The sequence below is a fragment of the Anabrus simplex genome, chromosome X (genome assembly GCF_040414725.1).
Source record: "Anabrus simplex isolate iqAnaSimp1 chromosome X, ASM4041472v1, whole genome shotgun sequence".
Lineage (NCBI taxonomy): Eukaryota > Metazoa > Arthropoda > Insecta > Orthoptera > Tettigoniidae > Anabrus > Anabrus simplex.
In genome coordinates this window covers 31,721,080-31,741,564 of record NC_090279.1, presented here as the reverse complement: position 1 = coordinate 31,741,564, position 20,485 = coordinate 31,721,080, and the positions used below count along the sequence as shown (strand labels likewise).

Genomic DNA, 20,485 nt, shown 5'->3' with positions numbered 1-20,485 from the left:
ATATCGAAGGCAGAAATCTATGTTGGTGGTTGCAGAGTAGGCTGATCTGTGGTCTGACAGCATGCACTCCAACCGGCCAACCAAGCAGAGGAGGGGTGGCTATGGTTCCACCGTGTTTCTACACCTCTGCATTTGGGACACAGAAACGGGCTGTTCCCCTACCACTGGCTGTCCTGAGAATGGTTTTTCCTTTCGCCTGCAGTAAGGCGAATGATGGGACAGTTCCTAGTATATGTCATGGCCACCAAACATCTTGCCCTCACCACAAATCTCCTTGCTTAAGATGATGATGCTTGTTGATTAAAAGGGCCTAAAATCTAGTTCATTGTTTTAAGAGAAAGTACAACTAGGCAACAATCCCCTATATATATTAGTAATCGGAGAGAAGAAATGGAAGGGGGTTGACACTAGGAAAATGATGGTATCAGCTAAGCAGGACCAGGGCCATGGACGGAAAATAAGACTCCCTAGGCCTCCATACATAATACAATCGGGGGCAGAAAAGAACAGGTCGTGATCGAGGTAGATCAAATAGGATAGATGAAAGTGGGGAGCCTGGCACAAGTAAGCGGAAGCAGTGCCAAAATTCAATTAAGGGCTCCGTGGTAGCCTACCCAAGCTCCCAAGTGCATAGCCCACATGCAACCCCTTTTAGTTGTCTCTTACAGTAGGCAGAGGATGCTGTGGCTGTTATTCTACTGGCCCTACCCACAGGGGGACAAATATGATAAGGCTAGTTGCTTTACGTTGCACCGACACAGATAGGTCTAATGGCGATGATGGGACAGGAAAGGCATAGGAATGGGAAGGAAGCAGGCATGGCCTTAGTTAAGGTACAGCCCCAGCATTTGCCTGGTGTGAAAATGGGAAACCACAGAAAACCATTTTCCGGGCTGCCGATAGTGGGGTTCGAACCTACTATCTCCCGAATACTGGATACTGGCCGCACTTATGTTTCAAATTATCCGAAATTCATTTGCCTTGGTGTGGTATGTTTTCATGTTCTGGCCTCAGGAGATTAGTAAAACAAGAACAGTAAGGATGCTTACCTCAAATATCTTGTACTTTTTCTTCAAACACGCAAACGAATATAACAGATATACGCATACAAATCAAAGTAAAGCAAAATGTCACAAACGTCAAAAACGTGGTCCAAGTTGCCAAACTCAAATCGACCAATAGCAATCGGAAGATGTTTCTACCAATAGGAGCTGCCGTATTCGTCACGTGGGCTTAGGGTGAGTGACGTGATGTACAACAGCGCGCCCACGCGGGTGGAGGGCAAAAGTATCCAGTCTGAGCCGGGCCCTCGGAAGGGTAGGATCTATGCCGCTGTCAAACCCTTGCACGTGGTAGTGGTGGGGGTTAGTTTCGGCAGTTCGGTTCACTGCCGTCTCAATCCTACATATATAGATTGAGACGGCGGTGGTTCGGTTATTGATGTTGGGGAGGAAGGGGCGTTAGCGTTGAAGGAGGGATTGGATATGGGTGGGGTATAGTAGCCATTACTGAATTAACACCTTAAGTGCCACATATGCAGTAAAAAAATTCCATCCAGGCCATTCTTTCTTTTTTACTATAGAGTATAAAATGGTGCACCTTATTACAGAAATGTACCTTTTAGTCACCTTGGGCCAAAATTGTAGTCATAACATTGTGTCAAAATTGTGGTGACACATTGGTCTCACGCAGTCACTGACACTACCTTCCAGCTGTATAGGCCGCATGAGACCAATGTGTCACCACGTATCCTAGAACAGTTCTCACCTTCCTGACACACTGGTATACGTCTGTCTCATTAGCTCATGAACTACTAAAGAATAAAACTCTTATATTTGGAACACTGAAATCCAATTGGAAGTATAATCCAACCGATGTTACTAAAATGAAGTTAGCAAGAGGAAAGACAAGAGCCCAGGAAAGTAACACTGATATTGTTCTTCAGAAATGGCACAATAAAAGAGACGTTTTAATTTTGACAACTAAACACACTGGTGAGATGGACACTATCCAGAGGAGGGATGGTGAAGAGCAAAAACCACGGAGTGTTATAGAGTATAACACATGAAAACCGTACATTGATTTATCAGATCATAAAAAGAGCTATAGTACTTCCCTGAGACGGAGTAAAATGGTACAAAAAATAGCTATAGAGATATTGATCGGCACAAGTATAGTAAACGCCATCTATATTTCCAATCAACTTGGGAATGAGAGTATATCTGTTACCCAGTTCTAAGAGGACATTGTTGAACAGTTAACAGGTACCGGTATCAAAAATTTTCATGTTCCCTCACAAATACCAAAGAAACAGGTATTACCCCACTGACTGGAGGATGTAGGCTGGCAGGGAAGACAGAGATGCAGTAATTGTTATGAAGAGATCCATCAGGAATCAAGAAGGCCATATGCCATGAGGAAGACTCTACAGTCTAAGTTCAAATGACCAACCTGTGAAAATTTCTTCTGTTTGGACTGTTTCTTCAAAGTGCACAGATTTGTTGTGTGATTGTGATTGTAAAACACAGTTTGAATCATATTTTTTCAGAAAGTCTCATTTCTTATACTTTAAATTCATATGCAAAAAGTGTACCAATTGCGAATGAGACAGTTACAAATATTTTTTCTAGAAAGTTCATGTAACTTTTTGTCCTATGTTTTCAATTTGCCTATAGGCCTAGACCCTGATATGAGACAATGAACAATGAGTACACTATACAGTACAATATTGTGTTATTAGTACATGTGACACGATCAGAAAACCATAAATAATGTCATCATATTGTGGTTGATATATTACAGTGACGTGGTGCCGCATCGAACAGGCCAAGAATAGATTCATTACGTACTGGCCACCTACTTTCATTTAACATACGTTTACATGTCAAATGTGATGACAGTATAGCACCAAGGGGCCTGAGACTTTGAGAGTGCGCGAGTCCAAAGCGGACTCACGCGGCCCGAATGGCATTAAGCTCTGTGAGTCAACGTTGGTCTCACGTGGCACTCAAGGTGTAAAAACAGCCCATTTGCGAGCTTTAATCTGAAAATGCAACAACCCGAGAACATTATAGAGATCATTTTGCAGTTGCTCACAATCTTGTAACTTATTTATTACTCTGTACAGAATAACATCATCTGCGAAAAGCCTTATCTCTGATTCCACTTCTTTACACATATCATTCATATATATAAGAAAACATAAAGGTCCAATAACACTGCCTTGAGGAATTCCCCTCTTAATTTTTACAGGGCACGATAAAGCTTCACCTACTCTAATTCTCTGAGTTCTATTTTCTAAAAACAGAGCCACCCATTCAGTCACTCTTCTATCTAGTCCAATTGCACTCATTTTTACTTGTAGTCTCTCATGATCTACCCTATCAAATGCCTTAGACAGGTCAGTCGCGATACAGACCAATTGACCTTCTTAATCCAGGATATCTGCTATATCTTGCCGGAATCCTACAAGTTGTGCTCCAGTGGAATAAACTTTGCAACAGTATGGCTTCTCTTCTGCTTGTGTCCGCATATGAACAGTTAGGTCAGACTGCCTTTCTTTCTGAATGATTTGCCACAGACATTGCAACTGTTGGCTTCTCGCCTGTATGGGTCCGCATATGATCGGTCAGACTTCCTTTCCTCGTGAATGATTTGCCACAAACATTGCAGCTGTAAGGTTTCTCGCCTGTATTGGTCCGCATATGTTCGGTTAGTTTGCCTCTCTTTATGACTCGCCAGTATGTCTCCGCATATGTTCGATAAGTTAGCCTCTCTTTATGAATGATTTGCCACAGACATTGCACTGTATGACTTCTCGGCTGTATGGGTCCACATATGACCGGTTAGAATGCCTTTCTGTGTGAATGATTTGCCACAGACATTGCAGCGGTATGGCTTCTCGCCTGTATGGGTCCGCATATGATCGGTCAGACTACCTTTCCTTGTGAATGATTTGCCACAGACATTGCAGCTGAAAGGCTTCTCGCCTGTATGGATCGGCATATGTTCGGTTAGTCTAACTCTCAGTATGAATGACTTGCCACACACATTGCACCTGTATGGCTTCTCGCCTGTATGGATACGCATATGACCGGTCAGACCGCCTTTTCTTGTGAATGATTTGCCACAGACATTGCAACTGTATGGCTTCTCGCCTGTATGGGTCCGCATATGACCGGTTAAAATCCCTTTTTGTATGAATGATTTGCTACAAACATTGCAACTGTACGGCTTCTCACCTGTATGGGTCCGCATATGTTCGGTTAGTTTACCTCTCCGTATGAATGATTTGCCACAGACATTGCATCTGTAAGGCTTCTCGCCTGTATGGGTCTTCATATGACCGGTTAGAATGCTTTTCAGTATGAATGATTTGCTACAGACGTTGCACCTATACGGCTTCTCGCCTGTATGGGTCCGCATATGTGCGGTTAGTTTAACTCTCTGTATGAATGATTTGCCACAGACATTGCACCTGTATGGCTTCTCGAGTGTATGGGTCTGCATATGACCGGTTAGAATGCTTTTCAGTATGAATGATTTGCTACAGACGTTGCATCTAAACGGCTTCTCGCCTGTATGGGTCCGCATATGTGCGGTTAGTTTACTTCTCTGTATGAATGATTTGCCACAGACATTGCAGCTGTATGGCTTCTCGCCTGTATGAGTCCGCATATGATCGGCTAGAGTGCCTTTCTGTCTAAATGACTTGCTACAGACATCGCACCTGTATGGCTTCTCTCCTGTTCTAGTCAGCTTGTGATAAGATAAACTACTTTTCTTGACAAATGATTTGCAACATACAGTGCAAAAATGAGGCTTGTTGCCTGTGTGATTACCCATGTGACCTGCTAGTTTTTTCCGGCCGAAGGATTTACCACCGACGTTGCAGCAGTATCGGTTCTCGCTCGTGTGAGACCGCATAACGTCCGGCCTTTTCCTGAAATTTTTATGAGATACTGAGCATTCGTTTATAATCACACCTTTATGCAACAGCTGATCACCAGTTTGTTCCTCTATGAATATTTCCTCCTTAGTATCTTCGGAAGGCTGTCAGTAAGAAATAAGAAAAGTAGAATAAAGAAGTAAGGAAACAAAAATTTATAGGCCTAAAATAGAAAAAGCTGAGAAAATAAATTTCATAGTGGCACAAGAAGACGATGATTAATTTATCTCCCATTTAAAAAATATATAATGGAAAGGAACAATGAAATGAAAATCCCTTGAATGCAAGAGAGGTGTCTACCTTGGTGGCAAATGGTACACAAAAATACATTATTATCAAGCACTAAATTTTAAAAGAACAGAGAAGGAGACAATTTCCTAAAAACAATATTCTACAATTTTTGTATTTTTTTCTACTAAGCACACAGCTCATACTTAATAAATGCAAAGAATTTACAAACTCTTACTCATAATATTTTCTGTTTTACAAACATAATCAACACACATACCACTTGTGCAACTACTCCAAATAATACTATACAAATTATATTCGGTTAAAATTTACATTGCATTTACTTATTTATTTTAATTTTTACCCTTTTTGGAACCTAACTTGCACAATGACCTGCTGTGTTTTAACCTGAGTCCCTTTTGCCACTGCTTTTCAAACAATTGATGAGATATAAGAACATGAAAAGGAACACACTGTTGGACAGCAGTAGACACAATAGCATAGAAAGGGAGGAACATTGCAAATTTGTAAATTTAAAATCACCTACATATTTGTGAATATTCAGCAGAGCATATGTACACATACGTGTGTGTGAATATGTACAATTTTAGGAAATTAAGTAATAGTAAGCAGTATCTCCAAATCATTGCCCAATACAATTCCTCGCTTCTGTTTCTCTTTCTGTTGATCCCTAATTCCACAATGACTAGCCATTTTCTTCATCCTCTTATATTCATATTCCCCTGTTCCCATCTTCCTACATATGAGTTGACTTGTCACCTCTTTGTTCATTTCCATGTTCCTATATACTTTCTTTCCAAAAACACTTCACTGTAATATCAAATAATCCCACAGTACTCCCACCACTTTCCGAACAAGTGGACAATGCTTATATCATAAGCATAGAAATATCCATCATCCCCCTCTGTACATCACATTAAGACCAAAAGCATAAATCAGTTAATGTCCCAATCAATGAATGAATCAATCAATGAATCAATCAAACCACAGCAATTAGGGCTGTTGGTTGTTTAAATAGAAAAAAATTGTGGAAATATATGAAACAAATTATTTCAATCACTAAATCATCTTCCTATAAGTGAACATTTGCCAAAATTTGTCCCCTTGACTTGAAATTTATCTTCATGTTGCGACCTTTCCTAGACTTAAAGAACATGATTTAAATATATTCATCAACTAAAGTCATTCCAAGCCATCTCTCCAATGACATCTCAGAATATACTGCTTAATCAAACAACTTGTCTCCTTTCTCCAAGTCTCCCCAGCTGAAACTTTGCAAAATCTCTGGAACACAACTCTTTTGTTAGAAATCACCCGCAAGAAATGGAGCTATTTCTGTTGATCATTTCCTGTTCTCTACTCAAGTAATACTGGTGATGGTCTCACACTCTCATTGTGGCTTTGCTGGAGATTTATACGCCCTCTCCTTTACAACCCCTAAAAAACCTCATAATCATATTAAGAGATCTGTAAATTTTATTTTCAATATGTTTAAATGATTACCATAATGAAGCTATATCCTTATTATGAATAGCTAGGTACTTACAGAGATCCCCATGAAGAAATTTCACCCATCAATACAATAATAAAACTGGAGACGACTCTTTCTATTTGTGAAACAAAGAAACTGACTTTTCAACACGTTTACAAATATAGCATTGCCCGATGTCCATTTTACAATATTGTCAAGGTCTTTTTCAATTACTCATAATCCTGAAACTTATTTATTATAAAGAGCCTCATCACTTAATTCAGTTCATTATTCATATTGTTTATATATATATCAGAGAATAAAGGTCTCATAATACTGCCCTGTGGGACCCAATCCCATAATTGTTACATGATCAAATAAAGCTGCACCTACTCTTATGCTCTGAGTTCTATTTTGTACAAATACACCAGACGTGGCCAAATTTTAATGGTAAAAGATATATTTCTACCTTTATGTAAACTATCAACCTTTATAGCCTAATCCTTGAACTTGTTTGGAGGCAAAGCTTCCACTTGGGATATCCTGGTCCACACTATTGTATTTTTTCATACAGTGGCTACAATGAGAACCACAATGTAATTTCATTATTCACATGGTTTTGTGTCATTTTTGTTAGTGAGCATGTTCTGTTGTTTATCTTTATTATCTACATATTGTTGCTGTTTGGAAGTAAATAATGTGACCTATTGTTAAGACTGTGCATTCTGAAAATTACATGTATTATTGATACTATTCAGGAGTTCAGTTGTATTTCTTAAGAGTGGTCCTAGAGAACTGTCAAATTTTGAGGTCATGGGAAGACGAAGATACCTTTCGCCAAGAAAGGCACTATCAGAGAGCTACTTCTTGAGAAACGTCATTCACAACAAGAAATAGATTCTAGATTGCAAATACCACAGCAATCTGTAAGTAGAATTTTAAAATGTGAAGATAACGGGAAGACAAAATATGATGATGATGATTGTTGTTTTAAGGGGCCTAACATCGAAGGTCATCGGCCCAAGACAAAATGTCAACAACGTGTTGGAAACTGTGGGAAAAAGAAGAAACCAACCCCAAGGAGGAAGCAAAACTGATTAATTTGTCAGTAAACAACCGCAAGGTTACTAGTTTGGATTTACGTAAGAAATTAGAAGAGTATGGGTCATTTGTATTAGCCAGGACTCTGAGGCGAGAGCTGTTTAATGCTGGAATGAAAGCAAGATGACCTCAAGGCAAAGCAAAGTTTACTCCTGCTATGGCTGCAAAGAGGTTCCAGTGTGCCAAGACTCTCCAGAATTGGTCATCTGATGAATGGAAACAGGCAAGTCCATGACAATTACTGTAATTCCTAAATTATCATTCTTTATTCCATTATAACCCAATCTAAGTGATGTAACCGTACAGCACAGTAAATGTATGAAATTCTTCTCTTAAACCTTACAGCTTATTGCATTTAATGCTAGGCTTATTTGCTTTATTTATTTCGGGTTTGCTTTAGTGACGAATTGGTATTTCCTGTAGAAGATGAGACAAGTCAATATGTCAAAAGATAAGGAGAAGCATTCCATCCAGATTGAGTGAGGCATCCAACTTCAGTGATGGTCTGGAGTGTGTTTTCTTGGTATGGCCGTGGAAGATTATATATTGTAGAAGGAATTATCAGACGTGAACAGTGTAGTATTAAGAACCCTTTGGTAGCTCAGGTGCAAGAGTAGTTTGGCCAAAGTGAATTTATTGTTATGCAAGATGGGCCTCCTTGCCACAAAGCCTAGAAACAGTCCAGACATGAACCCCATAGAATATCCTTAGCCGATAGCAAAGAAAAGTCCAAAGAAAAATAACGACAAAAATTGGCTTGATTGAGAAGCTCGGTCAGATGTGGTGTCATGGTGACGATTTAAAGAGTCATTGTAAAATACTGTTTGAGGGTATGCCCAGTCTAATCAAGTCGCTCATGAAAGCTAAGGGGGTGCATACCAAGTACTAATGTCATGAACTTAAAAATTGGTAACATCTCGTGTGTTCAATTCTCAAATTTTTAATGTTTAATAACTTGGCCATATCTTTATAGTCACCCATTTAGCCATCGTTTTATCTATCCCAAACGCACTAATTTTTTGTCAGTAGTTTCCCGAGAACTACCCTAAGAAAATCCTTGGATATGTCAATCGTGATACTTTTGACTTCCTGAATCTAATATATCTGCTATATCCTGCTGGAATCCACAAGATGAGCTTCAGTGGAATAATATTTCCTAAACCTGAACTACCTTCTATCGAGCCAGTTGGTAATTTCTTAAATGTGTATATCATAATCAGAAAGAATGCATTCCAAGTGCTTGCAAACAACACAAGTCAAGACGACTATTGTGTAATTACTAGCTTTAAGTTTAGCACATTTTCTCTATACACAGAGTGCTACTACACTAAGTATTCATTCATCGAATCAATATCTCAAAGAACTGACTTTCGTATATGCCCAGACATTTTACCCATCCCAGCAGCAATTCTAGTTTAAATTTTTTTGTATATTACCATCAATGTTCCTTATAGTGGATATTGTAAAGTAATTTCAAAGGATTAGGTGAAATTGTCAACTGCGTCAGGTACTACATAAGGACATGATCATACCATTGGTGACATATCCTATGCATCACGAGTGACGGCTGCGATGCCCATTGACTAATGAAGTATACACATTCCCATGTTGTGTAATTGCTACTTCATACCTTTCTAAATCTGTCAACATTCAATACCGTACACAGCAACAAGCCGTAGTAACACGGCTGAAAGTAATTCCAGTATCAAGGAAGACAATGTACACTGCCGGGTGGTGCTCTCAGTGCTTTTCAATTAGCATTCTGGCAGTGAAAATTGCATGAGTTGTTCCAGCACCCTTAATGAAGATGCATTGGATAGCAATAATGCCGGCGATTTCACCCAGTCAATAATGAAGGCTACTCTAAAAGATCTTCTCATGTACAATTGAGTGCAATTTGGATGGTAATTTGCACATTCTGCTGAATCATCATTTTGCTCAAAAATAGGCACAAGGATGTTTACAGTCCAATGACTGGGAACAGAGCCAGAGTCAACTCTGGCACTGAATAAGCTTGTCAGCCAGTTGATAATGAGTTCTTTAAACTGCCTCATCTTCCAGAAGTTTGCTGGATGGTCATCCGGTCCTGGCGCTTTTTGGTCCTTCATACTCCTAATGGCAAACTCCACTTCCTTTGATGTGATGCATAAGATGGGACTTACCATCAGGAATAGGGTAATGTGGTAATTCAATGCAGGAAATATCTACAAATGTTGTTGCCAATGATTGAGGATTTATTGTTTGTCCTCTAATCACTGGTCATCTTTGTCTCTAATGCAGACAGTGTGCTCAATACTTGTGTCAATTTTCGTCAGATGGAAAAAAGTTCTCTTCTTCTTCCCTTGAGCTCAGGAGTTTCAACTGGCGCAACTTTTAAATAAACAGAGTAGAGGTGTACCGCCCGGTACATTAAGAATAATGGTTCAATCAGACTGGCAGGAAAAATAATATTTTTGAGAAAATGAGGTTAAATTGTTACTTCCTGGTGCGCGATTGAATTTGAAGAGCTGCTGCCGCCTTTCAGGGAAGATAAAGGTAAGGAGGCGTTGTGGAGTGTATGCGCAGACAGAGATAATGCTTCCTCATACAACTTCAATATTATTGTCTCTAACAGGCAATATCCACAGTCCATTTATCTAATAACTGTGACTGCACACACACTTAAAGAACACACTGTATTTAAGACACACATGTTAGTCAAGGAAAGCACCAGATTGTTTCTCCTCTTGTCTGTTTGTCGGAGTAATATTCTATATTAATTAACATGCTCAAAGATTGTGTATTCCTTCCCTCATAACATTGTAAACTCAATGAAATACTGAATGAAGGAATCAACACGCCGAGTGATTTGATTACAGTGTATGATCAATAAGGCCCCCTCCTACTTTGGTGTATAGTTCACTATGGCGTAGTAGTGAGTGACTATGGACTATGTCCAGGATGTGTAGTGTGCGGCGAACAGTTCGGAAAGCTGCCTGTATTCTTGTTACTAGATGTCTTCTCTTACTATAGGGTTCACATAGTAGTCAATTCATGTATAACAAACTGTACAGTGCCTACCGGAGTGTGGAAGCGACTATGCGAATAGAACGAGAAACTTGTGCATTCGCATCGAGAATTACCTATTTCTCCAAATTTCACTTCCCCTCCCTTCTCTTTTCTCATGCACTGCGGCTGACTCTCTGACATAGCAAATAGAGCAAGTTCATCAATCTGAACTGCATGACCGGAAGTAACCAGGTCACTTTAATTTCCTCAAAAAGGAAACATTTCCAAGAGAATCTAACTGCACCATCATTCTCAACATTCCACGAAGAGCATCCCTGATTTCTCTGTCAGTATAGTTCTGATACAGCTTGTACACAGGTCATTAAAGTAAGTGCGTCTCGATTGAGATTTATATACAGTATGCCTTCATCTTATCCTACAACTCTTCTTGGACTGCAATCATCCACAGGAACGTTAGATATTCAATACAAGAGGAACTAGGTTATATCGTACCCAAGTTTACTGTGATGGTTGCAGTGAAAGATCTGTAGAATGTGTCTACATGTTTTCAAATGCATTACGATCAACAAGAGGAAAATTTATGTTGTTGCTAGGGTCTCCTTCTAGTCTTTAAGCTTCCACCACTTGATGTTCTCAGGGGCATAGAGGTCCTTAAATCCGCTATGCCTACCTTATGCAGAGGTGGAATACAGTCAGATGATATGACATTCACATCCTTTCTTCGTCGTAGACCACGGTGCTGAACGACAATCAGGTAAATTTGCTTGCTGCAGTCACCACAAGTGAAACCTCAAATATGAGCTCCATCATCATATCAGGTACCGAAAGTATTACCACCATGGCAGCTATAAAAATTCTTAGTGACCATCATGCGCATTAAGGTCATCACAGAGAAGTGGAAACTCATCTTCAGGATATGCTGCAACATGACCTCGTAGTTCCTGCCAATGCTCTTCCTTATCCAGGTCATCACAGCCAGATTGTGACATAGAAAACACAAGTTCGAGAGGATGCAACATTGAATGTAATTCACATAAGGCTGTTGGAATAGCACTGAACCTCAGCAACTCAATCTTGGATGCTTGCGCACACAATGAAATCAACACCATTCCTGCTGGATGTAACCTGGCAGATAAGTTCACAGACATCTTTGATGTCATGAGATTTCTGGCCTTTCCAAAGCGAGCAACTTAAAATCTAATTACATAGCTACACTTCAATTCTAAACCGGACTTACATTATCCAAATTGCGACAGGTTAACAGGAACAATAGAATGAAAAGATTAAGTAATAATAAAGCAAGAATGATATTTACTAATAAAATAATTATTCTACAGTAATTCTAAGCCACATTTAAATGTATCCTAACTACAATACTTTAACTGAAGCAACAAATATTCCTAAAGTATGAATTTATGGAACTTATGAGAATGTAAATATTCATTGACCATGTGCATAAAATTTAGTTTTCTTGATTCATCAAAGAGACAAAAAGGTGAATAGTTTGAATGTAAGTATCAGTCAAAGAACAGTGGCCAGTTATAATCATAAATTTAAGCCATATTAATGAAAGTTAATTGAACATAACCTACGGCATATTGTTTATTTGATGGTTTCTACCATTTCTCTTTCACACCGACAGAGATAGGTCATATGCCGATGATGAGCTAAAAATGGCTAGGAATGAGAAGGAAGCAATTGTGGCCTTACTTAAGGTACATTCGCACCATTTGTTTGCTGTGAAAATGTGAAACATGCACTTCAGGGCTGTCGACAGTGGGTTCGAGCCCAGGATCTTATAAATGCAAGCCAAGAGCTACATGGCCAGTTATTCAGTACAACAAGGAAGCAATTGCTTGAATTCCTTCTCTTACAATACTTACTGTGAGAGTATATTAATATGTAATTTCAAACAATACGTTAAAAAGTAAGTTTTTATTTTAGACATTCAGCTTTCACAGTTCCCCAGATGTACATGCACATTTGGACATAAGTTTTCATATATATGTCCAAAATTTTACGATACATGGGGTTACTTTGGAAAAGTAAAGAGTAAAGTAGATTCCCAAAATTCTATGCAGAGCATGCCTTCCTCCCTTGCAGTCAAGATGGGCTGCCTACGTATGCTCTTCGGATCTAGGATCGAGGTGGCCCTTACTTCTTCGCAGCTTCTCTGTATGCCCTTCACCAAGAATCCCTTGAAGAGACTTATCAAGCTTATCGCCATTGTAATTACGTTAGACAATGCTTCCAAATTTATGCTTAAATTCTTGCAACACATTCGGAAGTAACCCCATGAAAGAACCTTACTCAGAAGAACAGCCAAAGACATGATTCTTGAGGTGATCAAGCTAATGCAAGTTGAACCTAACAGCACATCAGTTAGAGTAAAACAATTCACTTCAACTAACATTTCTTGACAATGTCAACATTTGGCACCACACGATACAACAAGCAACGCCTCTCACTGAGGGACAAAGAAAAAGAAATAACAATCAAGAAAAAGGTTTATCACAATAGTTCTATGATCTTTGACTGTCCTACATCAACACAGATCTATCCATATTAAGAAACAAAGTACACATATATGTGAAGATAAACCGACGTCCAGAATTATCACATGGAATATTTGGAAGAGAAGTGTACGAAAATATTAATAAATTGCAGGGTATATGCTGTAAACGGGAATCATAGATCAAAGGAATCTGGGCGTAGAGAAATACTCACAGGTCAATTTATCTCCAAAAGTGAGGAGACAGGGTTGGATCAAACACATTTCAATGACACTTGGGTGAAATATCAATTAAGAAATAGTAAATGCAACGATTATCATTATTTTACTGTAAAACCAATTATAGTATTAACATTAACAGCTAAAAGATAGCTGGGCATCTCAGAGAAGTTAACTGTTAACAATGTAGAATGACACTACATAAGCACTGTACAAGTCTACAGATAGTTCCACCTTAAAGTTCTACACTACACTTTATAGTGCAAATGCAGTTTTCACACCACACACAGGATTTCTACAAACCAATTTTACTAATTCCGCATCAATATATCGAAATAATACACTTTTAATACTTCTGCATCATTTATACAGCAGTGTATACTGTGGAAAGAGATCTTTCACCTACAACATATTGTAACCAAAAATGGCATAACTGGATTTAAAATTAAGATTGCCACAAAAGCCTAATTTAATTCAGTCAGTGGGTCATTTACAACAGCTGTGGTGAAGGCAGGGATGTGATAACATTGGAGAAATTCGCCTTTAGGCTCATTGCTGCATGGCCGCGTGGCGATCCACTCCTTTTCTCTTATTGGTTAGGAGGTTAGCATGCGACAGATATGAACAGTTAACATTTTCAAGGCTAACACCGCCCGGCAAGTTTTCAGAACTCTTCACAAGAACAGTTTTGAACCATGATACTTTAAGAAGACGTGAAAAAAATTATGATTGGTTTCCAACTAATCACACTTTCTAGGCTGAGAACTGATAAAAGTAGTGTGTAATCGACGCTCAACTTACTCAGCTCCTACACTACTGATTTCATACTGCTCTACTTTAGAGCACAACTTCACTTCGCTTTCCCACTACAATTCTACAAGATATTCTTCGCCAAGAGACGTTTATTAGTCATGATGTCTCATAAAGGGAACACTTTATTTCGTCTTCTACAAGACATAACCACGACTATATTAATTCCAGGACACGTGTGGTATGCATAAATCATCTGAACCCGCAAGTTAAGTGTCGACTGACATTTAAATAGGCATGGTTGGAACACATATCAATGTGCCGCTTGAGAGAGAGAGAGAGAGAGAGAGAGAGAGAGAGAGAGAGAGAGAGAGAGAGAGAGAGAGAGAGAGAGAGAGAGAGAAAGCCTACTCTTACGAGAAGCCTGCAAAACAAGGAACAAGGGGAATCATCACGCTGCTTGCAAGAGGAATCTTTACTTTCATCATGGTGCACCTTGCAAGGGATATTCCTGCTGGAATGTCTAACTTAAAGGGGAGATCCCACCAAACCCTAAAGGGTGGTAAAGGGACCAATCGTGAGACGTTGCCAGCCAGGAATAAATCAACTTTTAAGTAACTTTTTAAAATATTAATTTCATTTCCAGAGGGACTTCATTTGTGAAATAATATTTCCTATTACTTTCTGCTGTTGCAGATTCTTATCGCTTCTGATCTACTTATTGATGTTGGTAAATTTTGTGAATGATTGAAATACACTCATGTCCATAAAATCCAGAACACCTTGAAAGACTAGAGATAGGAAATATATATTCATAGGACATGTGCATTAGTATGTTCTGAAGACAGGTCCACATCAATATCTCTGTGCAACACCGACTGGTAAATTGTGCCTGCTGTGTTTTTAGTCTTAAGGTCTATAAAATGTGCTTAAATGTAGCTATGTATGCTTTTATAATATACTTTATATTAGGCTTATACCTTGTCAAATTAAGTAATATAGACCTTAAGACTAAAAACAATGCAAAATGACAAAGTCATTCTAGGAACATGTTTTACTCGTAGAACTTGAACGTTAATGATATAATTCAAGGTCATATGTACATAGCAAAGTTTTATCATACGTTGTGATCCTTTTAATGTGTTCAAAAAGTGGTCTCTTTTTAATATATAATAGTTTTCTAAACTTAGACATAAAACACAGTATTATTCACTCTGAAACATTTTACCTAATGACAGTCAAATATGAAATGTTTATGGGCAAGGTACAGCTATTAAAAAAATGTATTCTAATGTGAATGTACACGACAGCTGAGGATGACTTGTGAATAGTCAAAACAGGTCCTGTTATTAAGAAGAAAATTTTAATAAATTAGTATTGATTAGGTGGATCTCTTTCTTTCTATGACATACTTAGTTCATCTATATGAGTTGAGAAACTAAACTCTTGGCACTAAGGTGACATAAGTGAAGTGTGCTTTTATGTCTATTTAGGGCTGACTGGACAATGTGAGTTGTAACTTCAAGGAGGTGGAGATTAGGGTGAATGGACTAGCAGGTAGACAGGCTGATGGGATAGGTGGGGAAGGGGAAGTGTGACAAGGGAAAATATTGCTATGATCAGAGGGATTATGGCTGTGTGTGGTATGCATTGCCAACTGCTAAAATGAAACTAAAACGCAGCATGTGACTACACCCTATTAATGGTCAGCAATTAACATATTTTAGGTAATTAAATTGTCAGTAATAATAATAGTGATAATGTGCAACAGCAGATAAGGCATACAGAATACTCAAGTAGGAGCTTTTTCTATGTAGTGTTGACGTTAGAACTATGTACACGTAATATGGAGGCCTGACTTAAAAGAGAACGAGTTAGGAAAATTTTATTAAAGAGTATGTACATCGACAGGTGGTAGGATAAAAGACAGATTAAGTGAATAGATATTTAGACAGATAGATAAATACAGTAAATGGATAGACAGATAGATAGACAAATTTACTTGAAAAAATAACAAAAGCTAGCTCCTCAGCTGTGACTTACGGTAAACGATGGGTTTGGACTCACATAGTCAAGTGATCAAATAGCACTGCAAGAGAAGCTTATGCCATAGGAAGTTCCTTTAACTGGCACACTTTTAATTTCATCCCGTCAGCCTTCTTGATTATGATGTCTTCTGAGTCAGTCCAAGTGTTTCTAAGACCAAAACACTGGACTTCTGTCGTCATGGTGGACATTCTGGTAGCTGTAAGATCTTCACAGATTGTTGTGGATGAGCCTTTCAGTTTCCTTTTCCTAGTGAAGACATTCTGCCATGAGTGATAAGTCACAAATTTGAATAGGATAGGTCTTGTTTTCCATGGTGATCATGGACCTAGTCTGTGACACCTATCAACATCATTAAGTGTAACATATGCACCTACTGCTTTGCACACTCTGAGCACTAGTTCATCTCAGTTTTCGTTCAAACATTCGGGGATACAGAAAATCTTACATTATTCCTCCTGCTGTATTGCTCCAATGAATAACATTTGGAGTCCATATCCTCCTTCATTTTGTGGATTTCCACCTCCTTTTTATGAAGATTTTCAGTTAACTCTGAAAATGCTTCGATATTAAATATTAAACTTTTTTGAAGTCCTCTTATAACCATTTCTGTTATGCAGGTCAAAATGGCCTGCACAATTTTTTTAAGGAAGCTGTCCGAGTTAATAAAGTCGTCCAGCGTGCACTTCATGAGGTGGTCTACGTTGGCATCATTGGTAGTGGCTGGGCTTCTAAGTCTGTTGTTTTGGCGGTCCATTTTGTTTACAATGCAAATTTGGAAGAAAAAGAACAATAACGACAAAATGTGTTGGTACGATTCATAAATACAAACGTAACACTGCCACAAGTTTTTTCACTTCCACTGCTGTATAACACCTCCAAATCACTTGACTACTGAGGAGCCTCACTCACCCACATCCATGACGAACCATTTCATCAGATAGGTTAGAAACTCAACATGGTGCAGCCCGAATGGTGTCACGATGCATTACGCATTTACACAAAGGTTTACCTACATCAGCACATTTAATAATTGTAATAATAATAATAATAATAATAATAATAATAATAATCGCAATAGCAATGAGCACTTGAATGAGTATTAAGTTCAAGTGATTTTCACACTTACCTGCATTCAGTCAGTGTTTTTTGTCTCTTTTTACATTTTACAAGGTAGTGACTATCGCACACGTCATTACATAGTAAACAAACAGAGTCATCTGTTGTCTATGTGCATATTTTGCTGTGGAAGCCATATATTTAAGCTATTAGAAAGCTGAAAACGCAATATACACCTCTCCATTCAGCAACAACACAGAATATACAATAGTAAGCAAATCAAAACATTGAAAATTGGATCAACCAATTAGAGCGCTATAGGCTACCCATATAGCTACTGAAGCTATTGGTTACTTCACATTCAATATCACACTTGGCTTTCTTTGAATGTTTATTCAATTTCCTTTACAATTTACTCCTGGCATAAAAGACATAAGCCTACCCAAGATTAGTGTTATAAAAATTTAAAAATGTGCTTCTATTAAGGGATAAATAAGGAATGTCCATTTTATCTGGCCAAAGAATGAATTTCCAGATTTCTTCTGAATTCCCTGACATTTCCTGGTTTTCCCGCTATTAATCGAATTCTCTGACATTCCCGATTTGCGGTTTTCCATGCAGGTGGACACCCTGTTAAACCCTTATTTGGGCCGATGGCCTTCGATGTTAGGCCCCTTAAAACAACAAGCAGCATCAAACCCATATTTGTACGGGGAGGCCACTCACTTTTTATTTTCGTTGAAGTGAAAAAAAGGTTCATGACCGTGTGTTGCTGTGTATGTTTTTACTAGTTGATGTGGTAACCTCCTTTTGTCGAATTCGTCAAGTGGAGATGCTCATGCTTGAAGTTGGCTACAGCTTCAATGTTGAAATCGACTACTGAGGGATGTGTAATGAAGAATCAGTAATGAGAGGAGGGTAGAACGATATTTAAGATCAGAGAAAAAGGGTTAAATTTTGTGAAAAACACTGTGTATACATTTACCTACACCGTCAACCTTTCTGGTATGAACTAGTTGCCTTTGTAGCATCAGAACAAAAGACACTTGCACTTCTTGTATTGCATCTGTGTAGTATTGAGGGAAGGGGGTGTGGCGGAGGAGAGGAGATGGGCAGAGCATTGAGCTTATGCGCTGTTGGCTGTAGGCTGAACATTTACAACGATAATGGCACAAACTTCTTCAGAGTAGCTAAAGAAATCAAGACCATTCAGTAAAACAACCTTTAGAAAACCAACTCTTCACACAACTGCAGGCATGGGACTAAGTTTCCTCCTTTTTATAACACACGGTCCTCTATGTAACACTTTGACTAGAGTAATCAGGATCATGATTTTAATCCCGCAGGCATGAGATCACGGCTGATGATGCACATGCAATGGGCGAAACATGTCCCCTTAAATTAGTATGACAAGATGAAATTCTTAATTTTAAGAACCCAATGTGTATTGAATACGAGGATTTCAATAAACTTTTGTAACCTCGTTGAATTAATGTACATTTCAATATGGACCAGTCATGAGATTTGTAACATATAATTATCTGAGATTGTTGTAAACAACCCACGGAGTGAAATTAAAGTTCACTGTTTGTATCGGAGTTGAACCCTTTACACAAATATTATATTAATGTTGTGCAGGAAACTAACAACTCGTATAAAGACTATTAATCCAATCATAGATCAAGAGGCCATCTTCTTGTCAGTGGATGACTGCACAATACTCCAATACTAGCGGACTGGAAACATTAGAAATTCTGTATCACCTCACAAATAAAATTATGCTGGCAGAACACCTTGGACCACTTCATCCTGGCACTCAACACTCTGAGAGACAAGTTTAGGATCTCTTCAGAAAGGGGAACAGAAAGAAGCCACACTCATACACATCTCAGGTGTTACATAGTGTCATAGAAATTTATGTTTCGCCCATTGCATAGGCATCATCAGCCGTGATCTCATGCCTGGGGGAATAAAAATCAGGATCCTGATTACTCTATGCAAAGTGTTACATAGAGGAATAATTAATGAGAAATACACAAATGGTGCCTTTAACCTTGACATACCCATTCCTTAAAACTAGAACAGACTATGCTGGCCCAATTCTAATAAAAAAATTGTGTGAAATCGAACAAGACCAGACTGCTAGCTAATAAGGCTCTCTACTTAGACATGATACCCGATCTCAGCACAACAACATTTCTCTCCGCACTTTATCAACTTAGTTCTCATAGAGGTCAACCCCGAAACATCTACAGCAATAATGGCACAAACTTCAATGGAGCAGCTACAAAAATCAAGGCCTTCCTGCAAAATAACCCTCAGAAAACCAACTCTTTGCACAACTGCAGGCATGGGACTGATGTGGCATTTCATCCCTCCTGCAACACCACACTTTGGTGGAATCTAGGAAGTAGCTGTCATGAGTCTGATTTAACGCCCCAGATAAGTGATGGATTCTTATCGCTTCACCAACAAAGAGTGTACCATTCTTGAAACACATACATCCTCTCACCAAAGCTAAATGATGAACCTTTTGACACTTCTAACATAACTACAACCAATTTCCTTATAGGAGAGCCAATTACTACACTCTCTGGTCATGATTATACTTCCTCTCTCATCACAACCTTGGCCACATGGCTATATTTTCAGCAGCTAACCCAGAACTCCTGGATGAGATGGTGAAATGAATATCTCAATAAATGGGCAATGAAATACCCCATAGCAACATAGTCATACTGAAAGAAGATGACACTCATGCTATGATGTGCACGATGACAGTGACAAACACTATCCCTTACGAAGTATGAAACAGAAAGGCAAGATACCTCTTCAATGGCTCATTTATTCATTGCATGTTTAAGTAATATTGTTCCGAGGTTATCTGTGGAACGCAGAGAGGTGAAAGAAGGTGTCAGCATTAATGGGTCTATCTACGATATCAAAGATTAATTTAAACTTTAAAACAAAGGTTATATTTCTTTTCAGATCTCAAATTTAACAAAATTCTTAACTAGGTCAAGGAACAAAATATCAGGTACAAAATAGCAAACAAGAATAGAAATCCAAGGGTTAGAAATTACAAGTTTTGAGCTTCCAGCTGCAATTTACAAGTTTA

At 38.6% G+C, this 20,485-nt stretch overlaps 1 protein-coding gene across 1 annotated transcript in view; it reads right to left on the bottom strand.

Annotated features, from left to right (window-relative positions):
- The window catches only part of LOC137503248 (zinc finger protein 568-like), a 66,713-nt gene extending 61,787 nt beyond the window's left edge, over positions 1-4,926 (bottom strand). Inside the window, exons 1-2 of the mRNA XM_068230788.1 lie at positions 3,855-4,926; positions 3,583-3,721 (exon numbers count right to left, since the gene is read on the bottom strand). Coding sequence (XP_068086889.1) covers positions 3,583-3,721; positions 3,855-4,926 — 1,211 coding nt within the window. The remainder of the gene's footprint in view (positions 1-3,582; positions 3,722-3,854) is intronic.
- Positions 4,927-20,485: the final 15,559 nt, after the last annotated feature.